Source organism: Hyperoodon ampullatus (assembly GCF_949752795.1).
Source record: "Hyperoodon ampullatus genome assembly, chromosome: 14".
Classification (NCBI taxonomy): domain Eukaryota; kingdom Metazoa; phylum Chordata; class Mammalia; order Artiodactyla; family Ziphiidae; genus Hyperoodon; species Hyperoodon ampullatus.
Genome location: NC_136927.1, coordinates 45503149 through 45520735, shown reverse-complemented (window position 1 = coordinate 45520735; position 17587 = coordinate 45503149). Strand labels below are relative to the sequence as shown.

The 17587-nt window shown below is 43.4% G+C and overlaps 1 protein-coding gene across 1 annotated transcript; it reads right to left on the bottom strand.

Moving 5' to 3' along the window:
• Window positions 1-3952: 3952 nt before the first annotated feature.
• On the bottom strand, window positions 3953-13509 carry TMEM248 (transmembrane protein 248). The gene is made up of 6 exons (XM_079719707.1): window positions 13336-13509; window positions 9313-9602; window positions 7487-7633; window positions 6227-6410; window positions 4696-4839; window positions 3953-4148 (listed from the first exon to the last, which is right to left on the bottom strand). Exons 1-6 carry the CDS (start codon window positions 13492-13494, stop codon window positions 4128-4130), a joined length of 945 nt encoding a protein of 314 aa, XP_079575833.1. The 5' UTR covers window positions 13495-13509; the 3' UTR covers window positions 3953-4127.
• Between the last annotated feature and the right edge of the window lie 4078 nt (window positions 13510-17587).

Below are 17587 nucleotides of genomic sequence, written 5' to 3'. Positions count from 1 at the left end.
AAATGACCCAAACAAAACGAAAAAACCTGCTCAATCCTCACTGCATTCAAGTGGGTACTGTTATCCTTATTTTATAGATGAGGAAACAGGCACAGAGAGGTTAAGCCACTCAGTCAAAGTTACGTGGCCCGTCGGAGTTGGAGCCGGGGTTTGGACCTGCCACGCCGATTCCAGTCCTGAGAACGCCCTTCCTGGACCAGATGGCACTGCAGCATCTCCCTGCAGAGCCTGTGGCCTGCCACGCCTGTGTGGTCACCCCATCAGCAGCCTGGAGGAATCTTGTCTTCAGGTGGGAAGACAAATCCCTGTAGGACTCCCATCCTCCACCCTGTAATAAGCCAGGGCCCCAGGAGTACAGTCTCTGCCCTCCGCATGGAATGCTCCAGACCAGAATTGCCCCCTTTGTGTGTGCCTTCAAAGCACACCTCTTTCAAGATGGCTGCTGCGACCACCGCAGCTGAGGTGTCACAGCCATCCTCCTCATCCAGGTAACCCTATCTCATCACTGGCTGCCATGAGATTATAAATATATTTCTGTGTGTATGGACTGTCTTCCCCACCAGAAGGAAGTACCAGAGGGCAGGCATTTTGTCTATGTGCTGCTGTGCCTCTAGCTCCTAGATAGATGGTGGCACATACGAAGAAGCACCATCTCCAACTGGACTTGTGGGCTGGGTCCATGTGAGATTTTACAGACGGTAGGGAAGGAAGATGCGAGCTCTTATTCTCCAAGGGCTTCTGCATCGCGATGGAAACACCACACACAAACCTCCGAGTCCGAGGAGGGAGCAGTGTTCCACGCGCTAGAGACGGCAGGACGAGGTGAAAGAGGTAGAAGCAAAAGCCCGTTGAGGTGTCCCGTCCTCAGCACTGTCCTGTCCCACAGAGCACCCAGAGGCTGGCCCCTACGGCCCAGCCCCTGCTGGAGAGCGAGGGAGGGAAGAGCCACAGAGACCCTGCCCACTGGGAAAGGGAAAAATTCACGTTAGTGAACATGACTGCCCGTTACAAATGCGGAGGATGCATTTCCTGGCAAAAAGAGGCCTGGGCCCATGCGGGAGCTCTGTGCCGGGAAGTCAGAGCCGGCTTCTGGAGACCCGGGCTGAGTGCACACGGAGGGCGCGTGTATAACCAAGAATAAACTCCCATCCCCATGCGGATGCTCCTCACGCTCTGTATTACATCCTCCCTCCGGGCAGGAGTTGGGTCAGCTCTGCGAGCACTTGTTGGTCCAATACACTAAAAGAGGTTTGTACTCTCAGGAAGAAGACCCGTGTGCTTGGTGAGACCCAGAAGGATACCACTGCCCGCCCCTCATCCTGACGACGGGTGACACTTGGACAGAACAGCTTACAAAACACCCCCAATTACTTACCGCATGTGTTCTTCCCTTAGAAAACACCCATCAGACAGAAGGAAATGGAGACACAGCAAATTCAGATTTTTTATTCTGGAAAGCACATGTGCACTTATTTCAAACACAGAAAATTAATCTGGGAGTGAATGCCGTAACAGATCAGCTACTGACCATCATGCAGCAAGGTAAGTGAAATGGATTCGCTGGCCCTCGAAACCCCACAGTGCCTGCAGGAGGGTTGAAAAACTAGGATGCTGAATCCCTACATACTGCCAAAGAAAACGCAACCGAAGTGGCAGGTTCCTAATGACGAGAAAAACTTACAGATAGAATCAAAACTGATTCAAGTCATACAGTGAAAGGAAAAAAGGAAAAAGGAAAGAGATCAATATGATCTGAAACAACCATTTTAATAGTAAGTTGCTGACCTTTTATTGGACTCTGGTCCAAGATGCCTGAGGATGAGCCAGTGTGCCTGCACGGGGTCACCCCTGAATGGCAGACAGGCCCTGTCTGTGACACTCTTCTCATCCTGAGGCCCCCCCCCAGCAAGAGACAGCAGAGGACGAGGCCTTGTCTGCTAGTGCCCAGATAGTAACAGGTCCTCTGGACTTGCTGAGGTCAGTGGGCCCAGGCCCCATGGGCTCCCCTCCTCCCTCTGTACACCTGGCTGACGCTGGGTTTCCGGAAGATCTCTGAGAATCACCTGCGTGGGAGAATGCTGGATTTTAAAGTGAGTGACCTGACCTCATGACAAGTCATACCATCCAGGCATTTTTGGCACTTCCTTTCCTCATGCCTAACAGTGTCCCTGCTCCCCTGGCTACAGATGCCAGCCAGTCCCTGTGATTAAAACAAGGGCCATTAATGTTAGCAACAAGTTGGATTGAACAAACCAGTGACACTGACTTTTTTCACCTGTCTTCCTTTTATATTACTCTGCCAGTTCTAAATCTATTCCTGTAACTCTACTTCATTGGGATTTTATTAATTCAGTAGCAGCTTCCTCTAAAATCTGTTGGTCTTAGTGATACTGATGTTTCTAATAGGCCAAGCCAAATGGCTCTTTCTCAATCTTGTCTCAAAGTCTCTAAAGAGAAAACTAAATTAACCGGTTAGCCATGCATCATGTAAGCAACTCATATCATAAAAAAACTGGATAGACAAGTATGATTACTGCGCTTGAAACGTACTAAAAGGAAAAAAAGGATTAACATATCAGGTTACTACGATGATTATTTTAATAACAACTTTCAGTAAAAGCCCACAAATGTTTTCCATTTAAGAATGCCTGGATATTAAAAGAAAAAAAAAAGCCTGGGATAAAATGTTCTAGGCCAATATATTTCAGACTGCAGGGCTGGTTCTAATTTAGAACAGAATACAGACCTGGAGTTAAGAGAAAGAAGAGCTGACAGTCGTGCCCAAGGTTTTAACTGCCCGTCTGCTGTAACATGGCTTGGGAGAACACAGAAATCATTAATGACTATGAGTTAAGGCAAAAAACTATTAAGAAAAAGAAAAATGGTAAGAATACAAGTAACAAGAAAGAGCTGGAAAAGATGCACAACTGTTTTAAAATGAAGATGGTTTGGAAGGAAAACAGGGATAAAGGAATTAGATCATCAAAATGTTATAGGAAAGAAAAATGCTTTTGGTTTTCCCGATAAATGGCAAATCAGAATTGCTTTCCTTCAAATTTCACAGGCATCGTTTTCTTAATGTTACTGATCTACTACTGGTTGCCATTTCCTTCCGAGAATGTTAATTGCATAAAAATAAATGCAAAAAAACCAAAAAACACCCAGGAACGACAACCCACTCCCTCTTCAAAGAAAACAAGAAACCCTGTTATAACTATTAGACCGACTCATCACCCTCTCTTTCCATACTGTCATCTGCATTCCAGAAGAGAACAGCTCGTTTTCACTCCAGAGCCGTGTGTACTTCATTTTTAAGCCCTTTTGAGTGAGGAAGCTGTTTTAACTTTTATAATGGAGGGAAGGGACAACAGAGAAGAAAAAGACAGTGGAACATTCTGTGCCAACTCAACTCAAACAAGACCAAATTCCTCACTGTCCACGTGGAAAATGAAACTTAAATCTGTACCATGTAGGTGACTTTTAAATATTTAACTTTTTACTCAAGATAAAAGCACAAATCTGTCTTAATTAGAGTAGTATTAAAATGTGACTATTTTTTCTTCAAAGGAAAAAAAAACTTAGAAAGATAGGTATGTTTCCTTGCAAGCAAAATGGAGAAAAAGGTATTATTGTTGTTACTATAATTATTAAGCCACAGACACATAAAATCCACAAAATGGATTGGGGTGGCTTTGGAAATGCAGTATCATATCAAAGGTGCAGACTGTTTCGAACATTCTGTACAGATCGGGCTGAAACAAGAACCAAAGCAAACCTCAACCCCACCAGCAGTGAAGCGCCTCTGGGACCCTGGGAAAGACTGCATGGCCTGCTCCGACGGCGAGGTCACGAATCCTCTCCGGCGCTACTCAGGATCATCCTGCCAAGTCTGCAGGTGAGGCTGAAGGGTTCTGGCGGCGCCCAGTGCGAAGCACGTGCATCATTGGACCAATTTCTGAACAGATTTTTTATAAATATATACAAATCAGTTACAGGCACTTGAAATGTCTTTGGCTGGAATAACCCAACATTGCAAGATAACGTATTCACAGAGTGTCCAGGCCCAGGCTGGGTTCAGCAGGCAATGATTATGGTTCTCTGTCTCTCAGAAAATGGCAGCTGTGGGATTAGGCATCAGCCAAAGCCACCTAGAAGAGAGTAAGACGGCAAGCCAGTCACGCAGCAAAGCCTGGATAACTCGGCCCCACCAGCACTCTCACCAGGTTCTGGTCGTATCCCAAACCCAGGGAGCCACACCGCACACATCTATCAGTCAGGGGAACTATTAAACCCCTAAGAAAATAGACCTCATCTAGGAGGGAATGAATAGAAATCTGAGCCTCCTGCAAGACGCAGCTGACCCTGCAGAACCACTGTGCTGCGATATGGCGTTACGTGTCTGGAAACCCGATGAGCATTCTGGAGGGTGACTTCTCAAGCTCGCGGAATTGGAGGGGAGGCAGCCCTCAGGGTCAGCCGCTCGCCAGTGGGGATCTGAGAACACTTTTTTCCCAGCTGAGGCCTGGGTTTATGGTTGAAGATGCAACACCATAACTGAGGCTGAGGGGAGATGACTGCTGATAAAAAGACAGGAAGTAATTTCTCTGGAGGAAATGAATCACCCACAATAAATGGAATAAGGACTAACTGGGACTTTCTGGTGCAATGCTGGGTCAGACCCCACCCACTGCTCACCTTCTCAGGACAAAATTCAGGATTGCTCTGACGCAGTTTGCTGGGTCTGCCCTTGATAACCGCATAGCAAAACATCGTTATCACCATCACGAAGAGGAAGTAACTGGTGTGCATGAGGTGCAAGTTTATTAATGAGCGGTCATCCTAAACAAAGAGAATAAACCAGAAACATCTGCACTGAGTTACTGAGGATTTTAATGCTGGGCTCCTGGAATCAGGGTGCACAACTTCCAGACTTGCCTCAACTATCAATTCTCACATGGGAATTGACAGTTAAACTATTAAAACTGGAGCTTGTTAAGTGAAGCTCAACTATTAAAGCTGGAGCTTGTTAAGTGAAGACAGGGTGTTCCCGACACCACCCATACCTTCCCTTGCTAAGGCAGCCCTCTGCCCGAACCCCCCCGCCCCTGACAAGGCCCCAGAGTCTTTAACCCCTGCTCTTCTCTTTATGTCCTCCTGCTCTGACAGCCCTCAGGCTGCATGGCTGACAGCCCAAGCCTGTGTTCCTAACTCCTCCCCTGAGAGGCTGCGTCCTGCTTGGGCCTTTCCCCACCTGGACAAGCCCCTGGCTGGAAACGCCGAGGCCGGCCTTGGCTCACTCCTCCTTGATGGCCCATAGGCAATCAGCCACCGGGCCGTTATTGAGATCCCAGCCAGGCCCCCACTCCTGTTCCTTCTCACAGCTCCAGGCCTCAGGCGCCATCCCATTTACACGCATCAGTTGGGCAGACCAGTCTTCCTGACACACTGCTCTACAAATTCCCTAGAGCCCAAACTCAGGCAGTGATGGCCTCGTCTGAGGAGAAAGTCTAAACACCTCAGCGAGGCACAAAGGGCCTTCTGGAGCCTGGCCCCTGCCCACCATACAGCCTGATCCCCACTGCTCGCTCCTGCAGGCCCCTGGTATACCACTGTCCACAACTTGATAAAAACGAGGCATAAGAAAAGAGAAGGACCAGGCAAAAAGAAAAATCCACCTGGCATATACAGACAGAAGAAAAGAGGATTTACAAAAATTCAGTGCAGTCTGCTAAAAGTGGGCTCAAGTCTGAGCAGCAAACTAAACTAGCAAATCATCCACTAGTCCGGAGTACAGTGCCTTCTGCCCATTTCCTCCTTGCAAAGTAAAATCCTACACAGGCATCAATATCTAGCCAGAGTCATCTCCTCCTACTGACTTCTGCCTTTCTGAATTCTGAACTATTTATTGCTCAGACTGACACTAACCAAATACGCTTCAGTGAGTGGCTGCCTGGATGAGTAAGACTGACCCAGCCTCTGCTGTAGCCCCAGGTTAGGCACAAAGCAGTGCTCAATAAATACCTGCTGTTGAACAAAGCAGAAAACAAAGAACAGAAGCAATTTTCTTAACCCAATGGGCGGCATGTTTTTCCAAGTCTCCAGCACTCCACCTGGTCTCCCAACCCAGCTGGACAGCTAGAATGGCAGGGGCTAAGCTAACCCAAGGAGGTAAACAGGGCCTGCTCTAACAGTTCCTGGACACACACACATGACTGTTCTCACTTACATCTGGAACGATAACTGTAAGCTTGGGATTTAAAGCATGATAGACTTTTCCAATGGCCCCCTTGTAACACCAGAAAGGATTGTAGTCTTGAGCATATTTTGTGTTGGCATCTCTGGCAGTTGTGAAGATCTTGTACCAGAGCGTGGCGTTGCTGTACGTGTCAGGAGTACAGTGCGGCGGCTGTCTGCAGGAGAAGACGGGGCAAGACACATGCTCAGTGGCCTTGAGACATTTACTTGTGTCTCAGCCACCGGCGCTGGCATAGCACCAAGCAGAGCCACACGTGTGGAAGGGAGAAATAAGAAACGTATTTTCTTGAGATAAATACCATTATATTTTTAGTTCAGTGATTTTTTTAAAAAAATTAATAAACACATAAAGAATAAGAAATAGGCATCCGGCACTTAGGAGTCTGGGTGTTAGACTTCTGCCTTCAGAATTCAACCCATGTCCTCTCGTATATGATGTGGCCAGAGAAGGACTCGCTCCTTTTAAGCCCATTTTCTCAAATTATCTAAACTCTTAGTCACAACTGGAAGTTTTACATACAAAGTTCTCTATCAGATATTACAACCAACAGCAAATAATGCTTAACTTGTCCTACAAACCTCCAAATGTCTAAAATAGATAAATCCCAGGATAATTATTTTAAAAGGATTCATCCTAAGATTCTTTTAAATAGGCTACATCTTGTGTATTTCATGTAATTATAGATCATTATCTCCTTTCCAGAGAAAGGAGAGGCAAGAAAAGCCTTAAAGGCAAAGCGGTTACACTGACAGCTGCTCAAAAAAAATATGAAGCAAAAGTTTCAGAAACAGTAACTATCAGTAACTATATCACGGAAAATAAGGTTCAATTTATACTATCAATTTAAAAAATAACTCTTCCTGGATAATGGAGATGAACAAAACCTTTATCTTTCAGGAGCCTTAAAGGTCATTATGGTCACAGGATCAGCTCTTATTCATCTTTCCTGTGGCTTCTTCTACCAACAGGAAAGGCCACCTAAAACTTACACACAGCAACCAGATGCTTTCACAACCTTGTCGAAACACGAACCCTGATACTTCTATGCAGAAGTTTTACCTTTAGAAAACCAAATTAAACTGAAACAATCCTACAGACAGGTCCCAGTGATGACAATTCTACAAAGTAACACGATGCAAGCTGTCCTGAGAATTTGCTCAGGCATCCCAGTCACGTTTACGGTAAATGGAGCTTCTTATGCACATCCACTGGGGTCAGGAAAGTACTTACACGGTGACGGGGAACACACCAGGGTGGGCTGTGAGGGTCATGCAGGCTGTGAACACCACCTGCTCACAGTGGCCGTGAAGGGCGCAGTCGTCCGAGCTCCAGGCTGTGGGCAGGGTAAAGGTAATGTTTATCTCCTCGTGGGCTTCTCTGCCTGGAAAGAGAAATTGGTTTTTTGTTAAGTAAAGCGAGAATTCATACATTTATTATTCTCTGGAATCTGAATGAATCTTGACATCAAACCCACCCAGGAACCACCTATCAGCCCACTGAAGTGGGACCCCTGCTTTTGTGGGGTTTCAGGAATAACAGCAGTTCCGAGCCAGACTCTGAGGCCTGCTCACCTGGCAGAGCCACAAAATGGCAAACGGAGAGGGGTCACTTTCAGCCAAGGCCTGGAGTTGCCACGCAAGGGCCCAGGCCATGCCTGAGTGGGAAGGCTGGGGCTGGGTAAGTCATCACCATTGTTACAGCTTTCGTACAGCACTCTTACCATTTTCAAACTGCTTTTATATGTACTACTTCACTTAAAATGTACCACTATCCTACGAACATGACCGAAGAAGTGTTACTGTTCCCCTTTTACATACGAGTAGACTGAGGATCAGAGGGCTGAACAGACTTATGAAAGGTCATGAGATGGGTGAGTGATGAAGCGTAAATGAATAAGGTATTCGAACGTCACAGCGGAAGAAAAAGGTCCACTTGCTACGTGGAAAACCCAGATGTCGCCCTTACCTCCTTACATGGGAACAGCTCTCACCTGGTACAGCCAACAGGAGGCTGGCAGGCACTCCCAAGTTCCTTCAAGGACTTTAAAAGGTTCTTGGTAACCAAACCAAAGATGATTCTTCCAAGGCCCAATCCTCTGGCACAAAGCCTTTCCTGATTATTCCAGCTGCTACTACTTTCCAACCTTCTCCTGAATCACCTACAGTCTGTCATGGGTTTAGTACTAGTCCAAGGGCAGTGCTCAATGTTCCATAGGTGTTTATTTTTAATATTATTTAACAAGCATTTATATAGCATTTCCTTTGTGCCAGGAACTATTTTACGTGCTTGATGAATATTAACTCACGTTATGCTTGTCTCTTCCATATCCCAAAATTCCAAAGGGAAGAGACCAGGCTTTTTCTAGTTCTTAATACCTAGCCCAGTGCATTCACAAAATTTTAAGACTAGCAGCAGTATCTGTAGTATGTACTGAAAACTCCAAAATGATGAGCCAGAATAAAATATTGGTGTTTTTAACAGACTCACAGATATAGAGAGCAGACTTGTGGTTGCCGAGGGGTGGGCTGGTGGGGGAGGGATGGATTGGAAATTGGGATTAGTAGAGGCAAACTATTATATACAGGATGGATAAACAACAAGGTCCTGCACAGGGAACCATATTCAATATCCTGTGACAAACCATAATGGAAGAGAATATGAAGAATATATATAACTGAGTCACTTTGCTGTACAGCAGAAATTAACACAACATTGTAAATCAACTATACTTCAATAAAATTAAAAAAATACAAAAACTCAAAAATTTTTAAATGTGTGTTTTTAAATATTAAGACCAGAAATAGGCCTTATAATTTTTTCCCAGTCTCCTACTCTTATGGGCTTTTATTGAGAGCCTACTGCATACCAAACACTTTAATCGGTGAAGATGTAGTAGAAATGGTCCCTTCTTGGCTTCGTTTAGTTCAAACTCAACAAAAGGGAAGACATACACAAAAAATAAAAAGCAGTCTGATGAGTAAAACCGTACACTCTAGTACTCTGTGTTGTAACAGCTGTTACCTGAGAAAGCCTGGAGGGAAGTGGCTAACACTCACATACCTGAGAGTCCAATCTGATGCCCGAGAACCGTCGAGTACAGATGGGTGACGTTGCGAGAGTACCCGCCAAAGGGTTTGAGTGGGTCCAGGGTTAGGGTGATTGCAACTGAGATGTTCACTGGGCCTGAATCCTCCAGGGACTGTGGGGACTGGGTGGACATCCTGGCCTGGCCACTGGTCACTGTGCTTTCCAGAGCTGTGGTGTCGTTTGTGAGATGCTTTAGTGTTTCATTCTCTGATACGCACAAGTCCAAATCATTAAACCGCAGCAGAAAAGTATTCCAATCCTTCAGTAAAACGAGAGAGAGGAAAACAAGCCTGAGCCGACTGAAAGCGCTGCCAGTGCAATGACAGTCTTAACCCCCAGTGCAGCGTCGCACAACAGGGAAACCATGCCTCAGAGTCAGTCCTTCAAAATACAGCAACACAGCCTTCAGCCTCTTGTGCTGGCGTAATAGTGTGGTTTTTCAACCACTCTCACATTCAAAATCTAAAATATAGACAATTCATTGGCATGAGTTATTACACTGTGAGATTAAGCCAACTTACTCAGGAAAATATGTAAAGAAAAAAAGGGTATTAAACTTACAGGAAATGATCTAGCCTCAGAATCAAGCTTGAAAAGAAAGCTTGAACAAAAGTAGTAAAACATTAAAAGTATTAATCCAAACTCATTTAGCAGTTACAATTAGTTATTTTCTAAAACTTAAGGCTGCCTTAAAATATTTTCTCATAAGGTCAATTTTCTACACCTTGCTTTCTGTCTTGGGAATGCAAAACTGCAGTAAATACCAACACTCGTGTGGTACTTTTCCCCCTCGTCATGGACTTTGGATGTCACTTTACAATAGGAACAATTTCAAAAGGGAGGAGAAAAGATGTTTTCAGGCTTCTCTTAATATATGTACTGATGGTTTAAATTATAAGCAGTTTTAAAACTGACACCAACAAAGTACCCACCAGGGTGTGTTTTTAGTTTTAGCAGACACCCAAAGATGAACTCAGGCTAAAATAGCAATAACAAATCAACCAAGGCTGTTACATACAATTTCTTTCTCCCAAGCAACATTATCTACAAAAAGGTGCCAAAGGTGAAGACAAACCAAGTTACATTTTTTTAAATAAATTTATTTATTTCATTTATTTTATTTTTGGCTGCACTGGGTCATCATTGCTGCATGCAGGCTTTCTCTAGTTGCGCCGAGCGGGGTCTACTCTTCGTTGAAGTGCGCAGGCTTCTCATTGCGGTGGCTTCTGTTGTTGCGGAGCATGGTTTCTAGGCACGTGGGCTTCAGTAGTTGTGGCTCGTGGGCTCCAGAGCACAGGCTCAGTAGTTGTGGCGCATGGGCTTAGTTGCTCCGCAGCATGTGGGATCTTCCCGAACCCGTGCCCCCTGCATTGGCAGGCAGATTCTTAACCACTGCGCCACCAGGGAAGCCCCAAGTTACTTTTTAAAAAAAATTTATTATTATTTTTGGCTGCACTGGGTCTTTGTTGCTGCACACAGGCTTTCTCTAGTTGCGGCGAGAGGGGGCTACTCTTTTTTTTTTTTTTTTTTTTTGTTTTTTTGTTTTTTTGTTTTTTTTGGGGGGGGGGCTACTCTTTGTTGCAGTACGCGGGCTTCTCATTGTCGTGGCTTCTCTTGTTGCAGAGCATGGGCTCTAGGCATGCAGGCTTCAGTAGTTGTGGCACATGGGCTCAGTAGTTGTGGCTTGCGGGCTCTTGAGCACAGGCTCAGTAGTTGTGGCACACAGGCTTAGTGGCTCTGCGGCATGTGGGATCTTCCGGGGCCAGGGCTCGAACCCGTGTCCCTTGCATTGGCAGGCAGATTCTTAACCGCTGCGCCACCAGGGAAACCCCAAGTTACATTCTGAATAACTCTAACATTGATTGAAAATGCCATTCGGAGTAATCCCTAACCAGTCAGGTCTACCTTTATAGCCTCAGTTTATCAGTATCTGGCATTTAGTAAGAAGGCAACCAGATATTTCAAATTACATTTTCCCTGACACCTACAAACTCAGCATACCATTAAAGAACATTAGGGCTGAAAATGAACATCCTAGTCTCACCCCTTCCTATTCCAGACATGAGGAAACTGAGGCCCAGAGCAAATTAGGGACTCTCCAATGCCAGCTGAGTTGAAGGCAGACTTAGAATTGTTTTCTGATTCACAGCGCCAAACTTTCCCCATACATCTAGGATCCTCATTTGAAAATAAAATCACTAAATTAATCATAATCAAAGTTCTGCAGCATCTTGCAGCTCTGCTTTCCTGCAGAGTTCGAGTCAATTTTGAACAGCTGGCCAAGGCCAATGTCAGGCCCCATTTTGATTAAGGGCTAATTATCCAGGCTACATCTTAACCATTGGCCTTGGCCACGTGTTCAACATGGACTTGAGCTTTGAGGGAGAGCAATGTCAGGATGCTGAAGAACTTTGGTTGCGACTAGCATGTTCATTTTCAGCCCTAATGTAGGTACAGCCTGTTTCGATAACCTTTAAAGATTCAGGCAGGGTGAGAAAAGGGGGAGAATTAAGCCAGCCAGTAGGTCTCTTGGTAAGAAACTCTTTGGAAGGGTTTCACAGGAGAAATAGCTAAAACTTGTTACTTTGTATTAGAGAGTTAATGTGGGAAGGTGGTCCCTCTTGCTAACATCACCTATGATCTAGAATGCCACAGAGCACAAGAGGAAGCATAATCCCCATAACACTGAGCAAAACTCTCCTCTTCATCACAAGGCACACACGATGCAACAATAATGCAATCCCTATCCCCGCCCCCATGTCCACTCTCACCAACGAACACACCCAAGAAGAAAAAGTGTAAGAGAAGACACTCACAGAATCTAAGATGGGAACTAATTTGTCCTAAAAGACACTTATCCACCAGTAAATTCACCATATCATTGACTCAGCATAATTTCTAACACATGAAATAAATTTATTAATAGGTATATTGTTATTCACCTCTATTAAACAAGATTATCAACTTTGTATTGTTTTCTGATATGCAGAAACACTTTTTAAATTTATTTTATGATATTTTTGATTTTTGGCTGCACTGGGTCTTTGTTGCTGCATGCAGGCTTTCTCTAGTTGTGGTGAGCCGGGGCTACTCTTTGTTGTGGTGTGTGGACTTCTCACTGCGGTGGCTTCTCTTGTTGCGGAGCACAGGCTCTAAGCGTGCAGGCTTCAGCAGTTGTGGCATGCAGGCTCCATAGTTGTGGCTCGTGAACTCTAGAGCGCAGGCTCAGTAGCTGTGGCACACGGGCTTAGTTGCTCCACGGCATGTGGGATCTTCCCAGACAAGGGCTCGAACCTGTGTCCCCTGCACTGGCAGGCAGAGTCTTAACCACTGTGCCACTAGGGAAGTCCCACACACATCTTTTAAAATCTGTGTTATGACTGTTCAAAAACTATTATATGCTTAGACTAACGATTAAAGAGCAATGCCCAAATAATTCACTTAAATTGACGAAAAAATAAAATCTAGAAGGCAAGTTTGTAGATTACTGACGCTTTCCTTGATAAGAAAAAGACAAATATATTTGGAAATAAGATCCTGCTTTCTAATTTCTTTAGAATTTCCTCTCTCCAATGAAAAAGCTATCAGTACAGCTGATAAAACTCCATGACAATATATGGCTTTAAAATAACAAATGTTTACAGTTTTTAAAAATTGTAGTTAGCTAACTTAATATGAATAGCAAAGAAGTTAGTTCTTGACCTTCTTGACACAAACATTTTACAAATATACTTTCCGAAAGACATGTTTCATTGCTGAAACAGTCTAACTAAAGCTGGTAGCATTATTTAAATCAATAACTATCTGACTAGGTTATTTCCTAACAAAGTGAGTCACAGCAAGATGGAAGACCAAAAATTCTGAATAAATATTACTCTTTCTCACTGGGATAAAAGTCACAACCAAAGAAAGGTACGTGGAGAGCCAAAAGGTGTTTTCACACTCTATAAACGTCCAGCTAGTCTGAGAGGAGAACTTAGAATTTACTATACCTCTGCCATTTCTGGTGACTTGATCTCCTTGATTTTGAAGAAATAGCCCAAGGTCAGGAAAGCTATTGCCATGGCGCTTACACTGATCATAAAGACCACCAAGGGGGGCCGGCTGCTGATATACACCTTCAGGTTCTCCAGGGGGTTGATGTTGAACATTATTCTGATCAGCTCCACCTGAAAGAAAGGAATCAGAAGACTCACCCACTGACTCGTCAAAAGAAAACCTGACTCTCACTTCTGTTTCCTTTGACGGTTTTGGGGGATGAGGAGGTCACTCATTATTGAACTTGAGAACTATATGATCATAAATCCATTGAAAAGACTGGAAGGAAATCAAAGACCACTAAATGCTAATTGTCATTATTTCCAAGTGGTAGGATCTTGAAAGATAGGCATTCTTTCGGCTTGAATTTTCTAATTATTCTTTAATGAACATTTGCTACTTCCATATTACTTAAGAAAATGTTTAAGTAAGTCAGTAATACGACACAAATACATGCCAACATGTACAAAAATAAACTGAGGATGCTCTCATTTCCTACCACTGAAGAGCTGAATCCTATTTATTCAACATTCTGTCCTGTTCACCACGATACTCATGCCCATCCCAGCACCTGGCAGAGAGTAGGCACTCAACAAATACTGAATTTTATCACTCTCCTGCTTAAAGCCCTCCTGAGGCTTCCCACTGGACCCGGCATGAGATTCCTGTGAAGGCCCACAGGGTGTCAGGATTCAGAAGCCCCGCCAATCCCCATGACTACATCTCCACCAACATTCCCTCCTCATTCACCGGCCACTGGCCACACTGGCCTTGCTATTTTTCAGGATCAGCCTGTCAATTTCTGCAAAGAAGTCAGCTGTGACTTTGACAGGGATTACACTGAATCCACAAATCAGTCTGGGGAGTACCACCACTTTAACAATATTATCTTCCAGTCCATGAACCTGGGATGCCTTTCCACTTATTTCTGTTCTCTTTCATTTATTTTAATATTTTGTAGTTATCAAAGCACATGTTTGCACTTCTTTTGTTAAACTTATTCCTAAGTATTTTATTCTTGGAATTTTGAACATGTCCTATCTGCAGGTTTTTTACCTCTGCCTGGAATGCTTTAGCCCCAAATTTCCACATGCTTGCTCTTCTTAGAATGCAGGTCTATGCTCAGTAGTCAGCTCCTCAGAGAGGCCTTCCCTGACCACCCTCGGCCCCCCGCCTCCCAGGACCCTGCTTGACTTCCTTCACACTGTTTAGTTAAATTTCTACTTGTTTATAGTCTATCAATCCTCATTTGTGAGCTCCAAGAGAGCACACATTTTGCCAGTCTTGCTCACTGCTATGGCCCTGGCTCCTGGTCCCTAGAACAGTAGCTGGCATGTAATGAGCTCTTATATACATGATCAGACTACAACACTAAAACTATTTTAAAAATCTGTGCCAGCTTTTAAATTTTAGAGAGAAAAATGCATCAACAGCCCCTAAGAACCAATAGCAACCATGTGCAACAAGCCAGGCCGTGTACCTATTTGTTTTCGCAGGAGTCTTTGACTCAACATTCTGTTTCTGAAATTTATCTCTGTTGATTCAGTCTACTGGGTTTACCTGCTGTATAGGATGCAACTGTATCACAGTTATCACAGGCACAGAAGCCCAGCTGGGTTCTTCCCACTGTTTCACTCACAAAGGGCACCACAGCAGGCACAAGAGTAGTTCTAACACAATGAGGTCACCAGTAGGCCCGTCTGCAACTTGACTCTGCATTGTCAGACTCTCCGAGGGAGTCATACCAGTTTACACTTCCCCCAGCAAGGAAAAGGCTTGCTCCATTTCCCAACATTCATGCCAACACTTGATGTTCTAAGGCAATCTTGTGCATCTGGACCAACAAGATCATGTGAAATTGTATCTCACCATTATTTTAAATTACATCTCCCTGAAACAGAATATCTTTTTACTTCTTTATCGGCCATTCAGATTCTTCCTAGGTGAACTGCCTGAATCTTTGGCCATTTACCAGTAGGATGTCTGTCTATGTCTTCTTAATGTTTAAAATAATTTTTTGATATTTTAGACACTGAGGCTTTTCCTATTTTTTAAAAATGACATATATAACTACTCCAAGCTTTACAACAAAGGTGAATCATCACAACAAGCCAGCTTTACAACATATGCTAAAGGAACTTCTCTAAGTGGGAAACACAAGAGAAGAAAAGGACCTACAAAAACAAACTCAAAACAATTAAGAAAATGGTAATTGGAACATACATATCAATAATAACCTTGAATGTAAATGGATTAAGTGCCCCAACCATAAGACACAGATTGGCTGAATGGCTACAAAAATAAGACCCATATATATGCTGTCTACAAGACCTACTTCAGACATAGGGACACATACAGACTGAGTGTGTGAAGGGATGGGAAAAGATATTCCATGCAAATGCACATCAAATGAAAGCTGGAGTAGCAATACTCATATCTGATAAAATAGACTTTAAAATAAAGACTGTTACAAGAGATAAGGAGGGACACTACATAATGATCAAAGGATCAATCCAAGGAGAGGATATAACAATTATAAATATATATGTACCCAACACAGGAGCACCTCAATACATAAGGCAAATGCTAACAACCAAGAAAGGAGAAATCGACAGTAACACAATAATAGTAGGGGACTTTAACACCCCACTTACACCAATGGATAGATCATCCAAACAGAAAATAAATAAGGAAACACAAGCTTTAAATGACACAACAGACCAGACAGATTTAATTGATATTTATAGAACATTCCACCCAAAAGTGGCAGAATACACTTTCTTCTCAAGTGCACATGGAACATTCTCCAGGACAGATCACCTCTTGGGTCACAAATCAAGCCTCGGAAATTTAAGAAAATTGAAATCGTATCAAGCATCTTTTCTGACCACAATGCTATGAGATTGGAAATCAATTACAGGAAAAAAAGTGTAAAAAACACAAATACATGGAGGCTAAACAGTGTGCTACTAAATAACCAAGAGATCACTGAAGAAATCAAAGAAGAAATAATAAAATACATAGAAACAAATGACAATGAAAACACTACGACCCAAAACCTATGGGATGCAGCAAAAGCAGTTCTAAGAGGGAAGTTTATAGCAATTCAATCTCACCTAAAGAAACAAGAGAATTCTCAAATAAACAATATAACCCTACACTTAAAACAACTAGAGAAAGAAGAACAAAGAAAACCCAACCAAAGTCAGTAGAAGGAAAGAAATCATAAAAATCAGAGCAGAAATAACTGAAATAGAAATGAAGAAAACAATAGCAAAGATCAATAAAACTAAAAGCTGGTTCTTTGAGAAGATAAACAAAATTGATAAACCATTAGCCAGACTCCTCAAGAAAAAAAGGGAGACGACGCAAATCAATAAAATTACAAATGAAAAAGGAGGAATAACAACTGACACTGCAGAAATACAAAGGATTATAAGAGACTACTACAAACAACTATATGTCAATAAAATGGACAACTACAAAGAAATGGACAAATTCTTGGAAAGGTACAATTTTCCAAGACTGAAACAGGAAGAATTAGAAAATATAAACAGACCTATCACAAGTAATGAAATTGAAACCATAATTAAAAATCTGCCAACAAACAAAAAAGTCCAGGACCAGATGGCTTCACAGGCGAATTCTATCAAACATTTAGAGAAGAGCTAACACCGATCCTTCTCAAACTCTTCCAAAAAACTGCAGAGGGAGAAAAACTCCCAAATTCATTCTACAAGGTCATCATCACCCAGATACCAAAACCAGAAAAAGTATCACAAAAAAAGAAAATTATAGGGACTTCCCTGGTGGTGCAGTGGTTTAGGATCCGCCTGCCAATACAGGTGACATGGGTTTGAGCCCTGGCCTGGGAAGATCCCACATGCCGTGGAGCAACTAAGCTTGTGCACCACAACTACTGAGCCTGCGCTCTAGAGCCCATGAGCCACAACTACTGATCCCCCGTGCTGCAACTACTGAAGCCTATGCTCCTAGAGCCTGTGCTCCACAACAAGAGAAGCCACCGCAATGAGAAGCCTGTGCACTGCAATGAAGAGTAGCCCCCACTCGCCACAACTAGAGAAAGCCCGTGTGCAGCAACGAAGACCCAATGCAGCCAAAAATAAATTAATTAATCTAAAAAAAAGAACATTATAGACCAGTATCACTGATGAACAAAGATGCAAAAATCCTAAACAAAATACT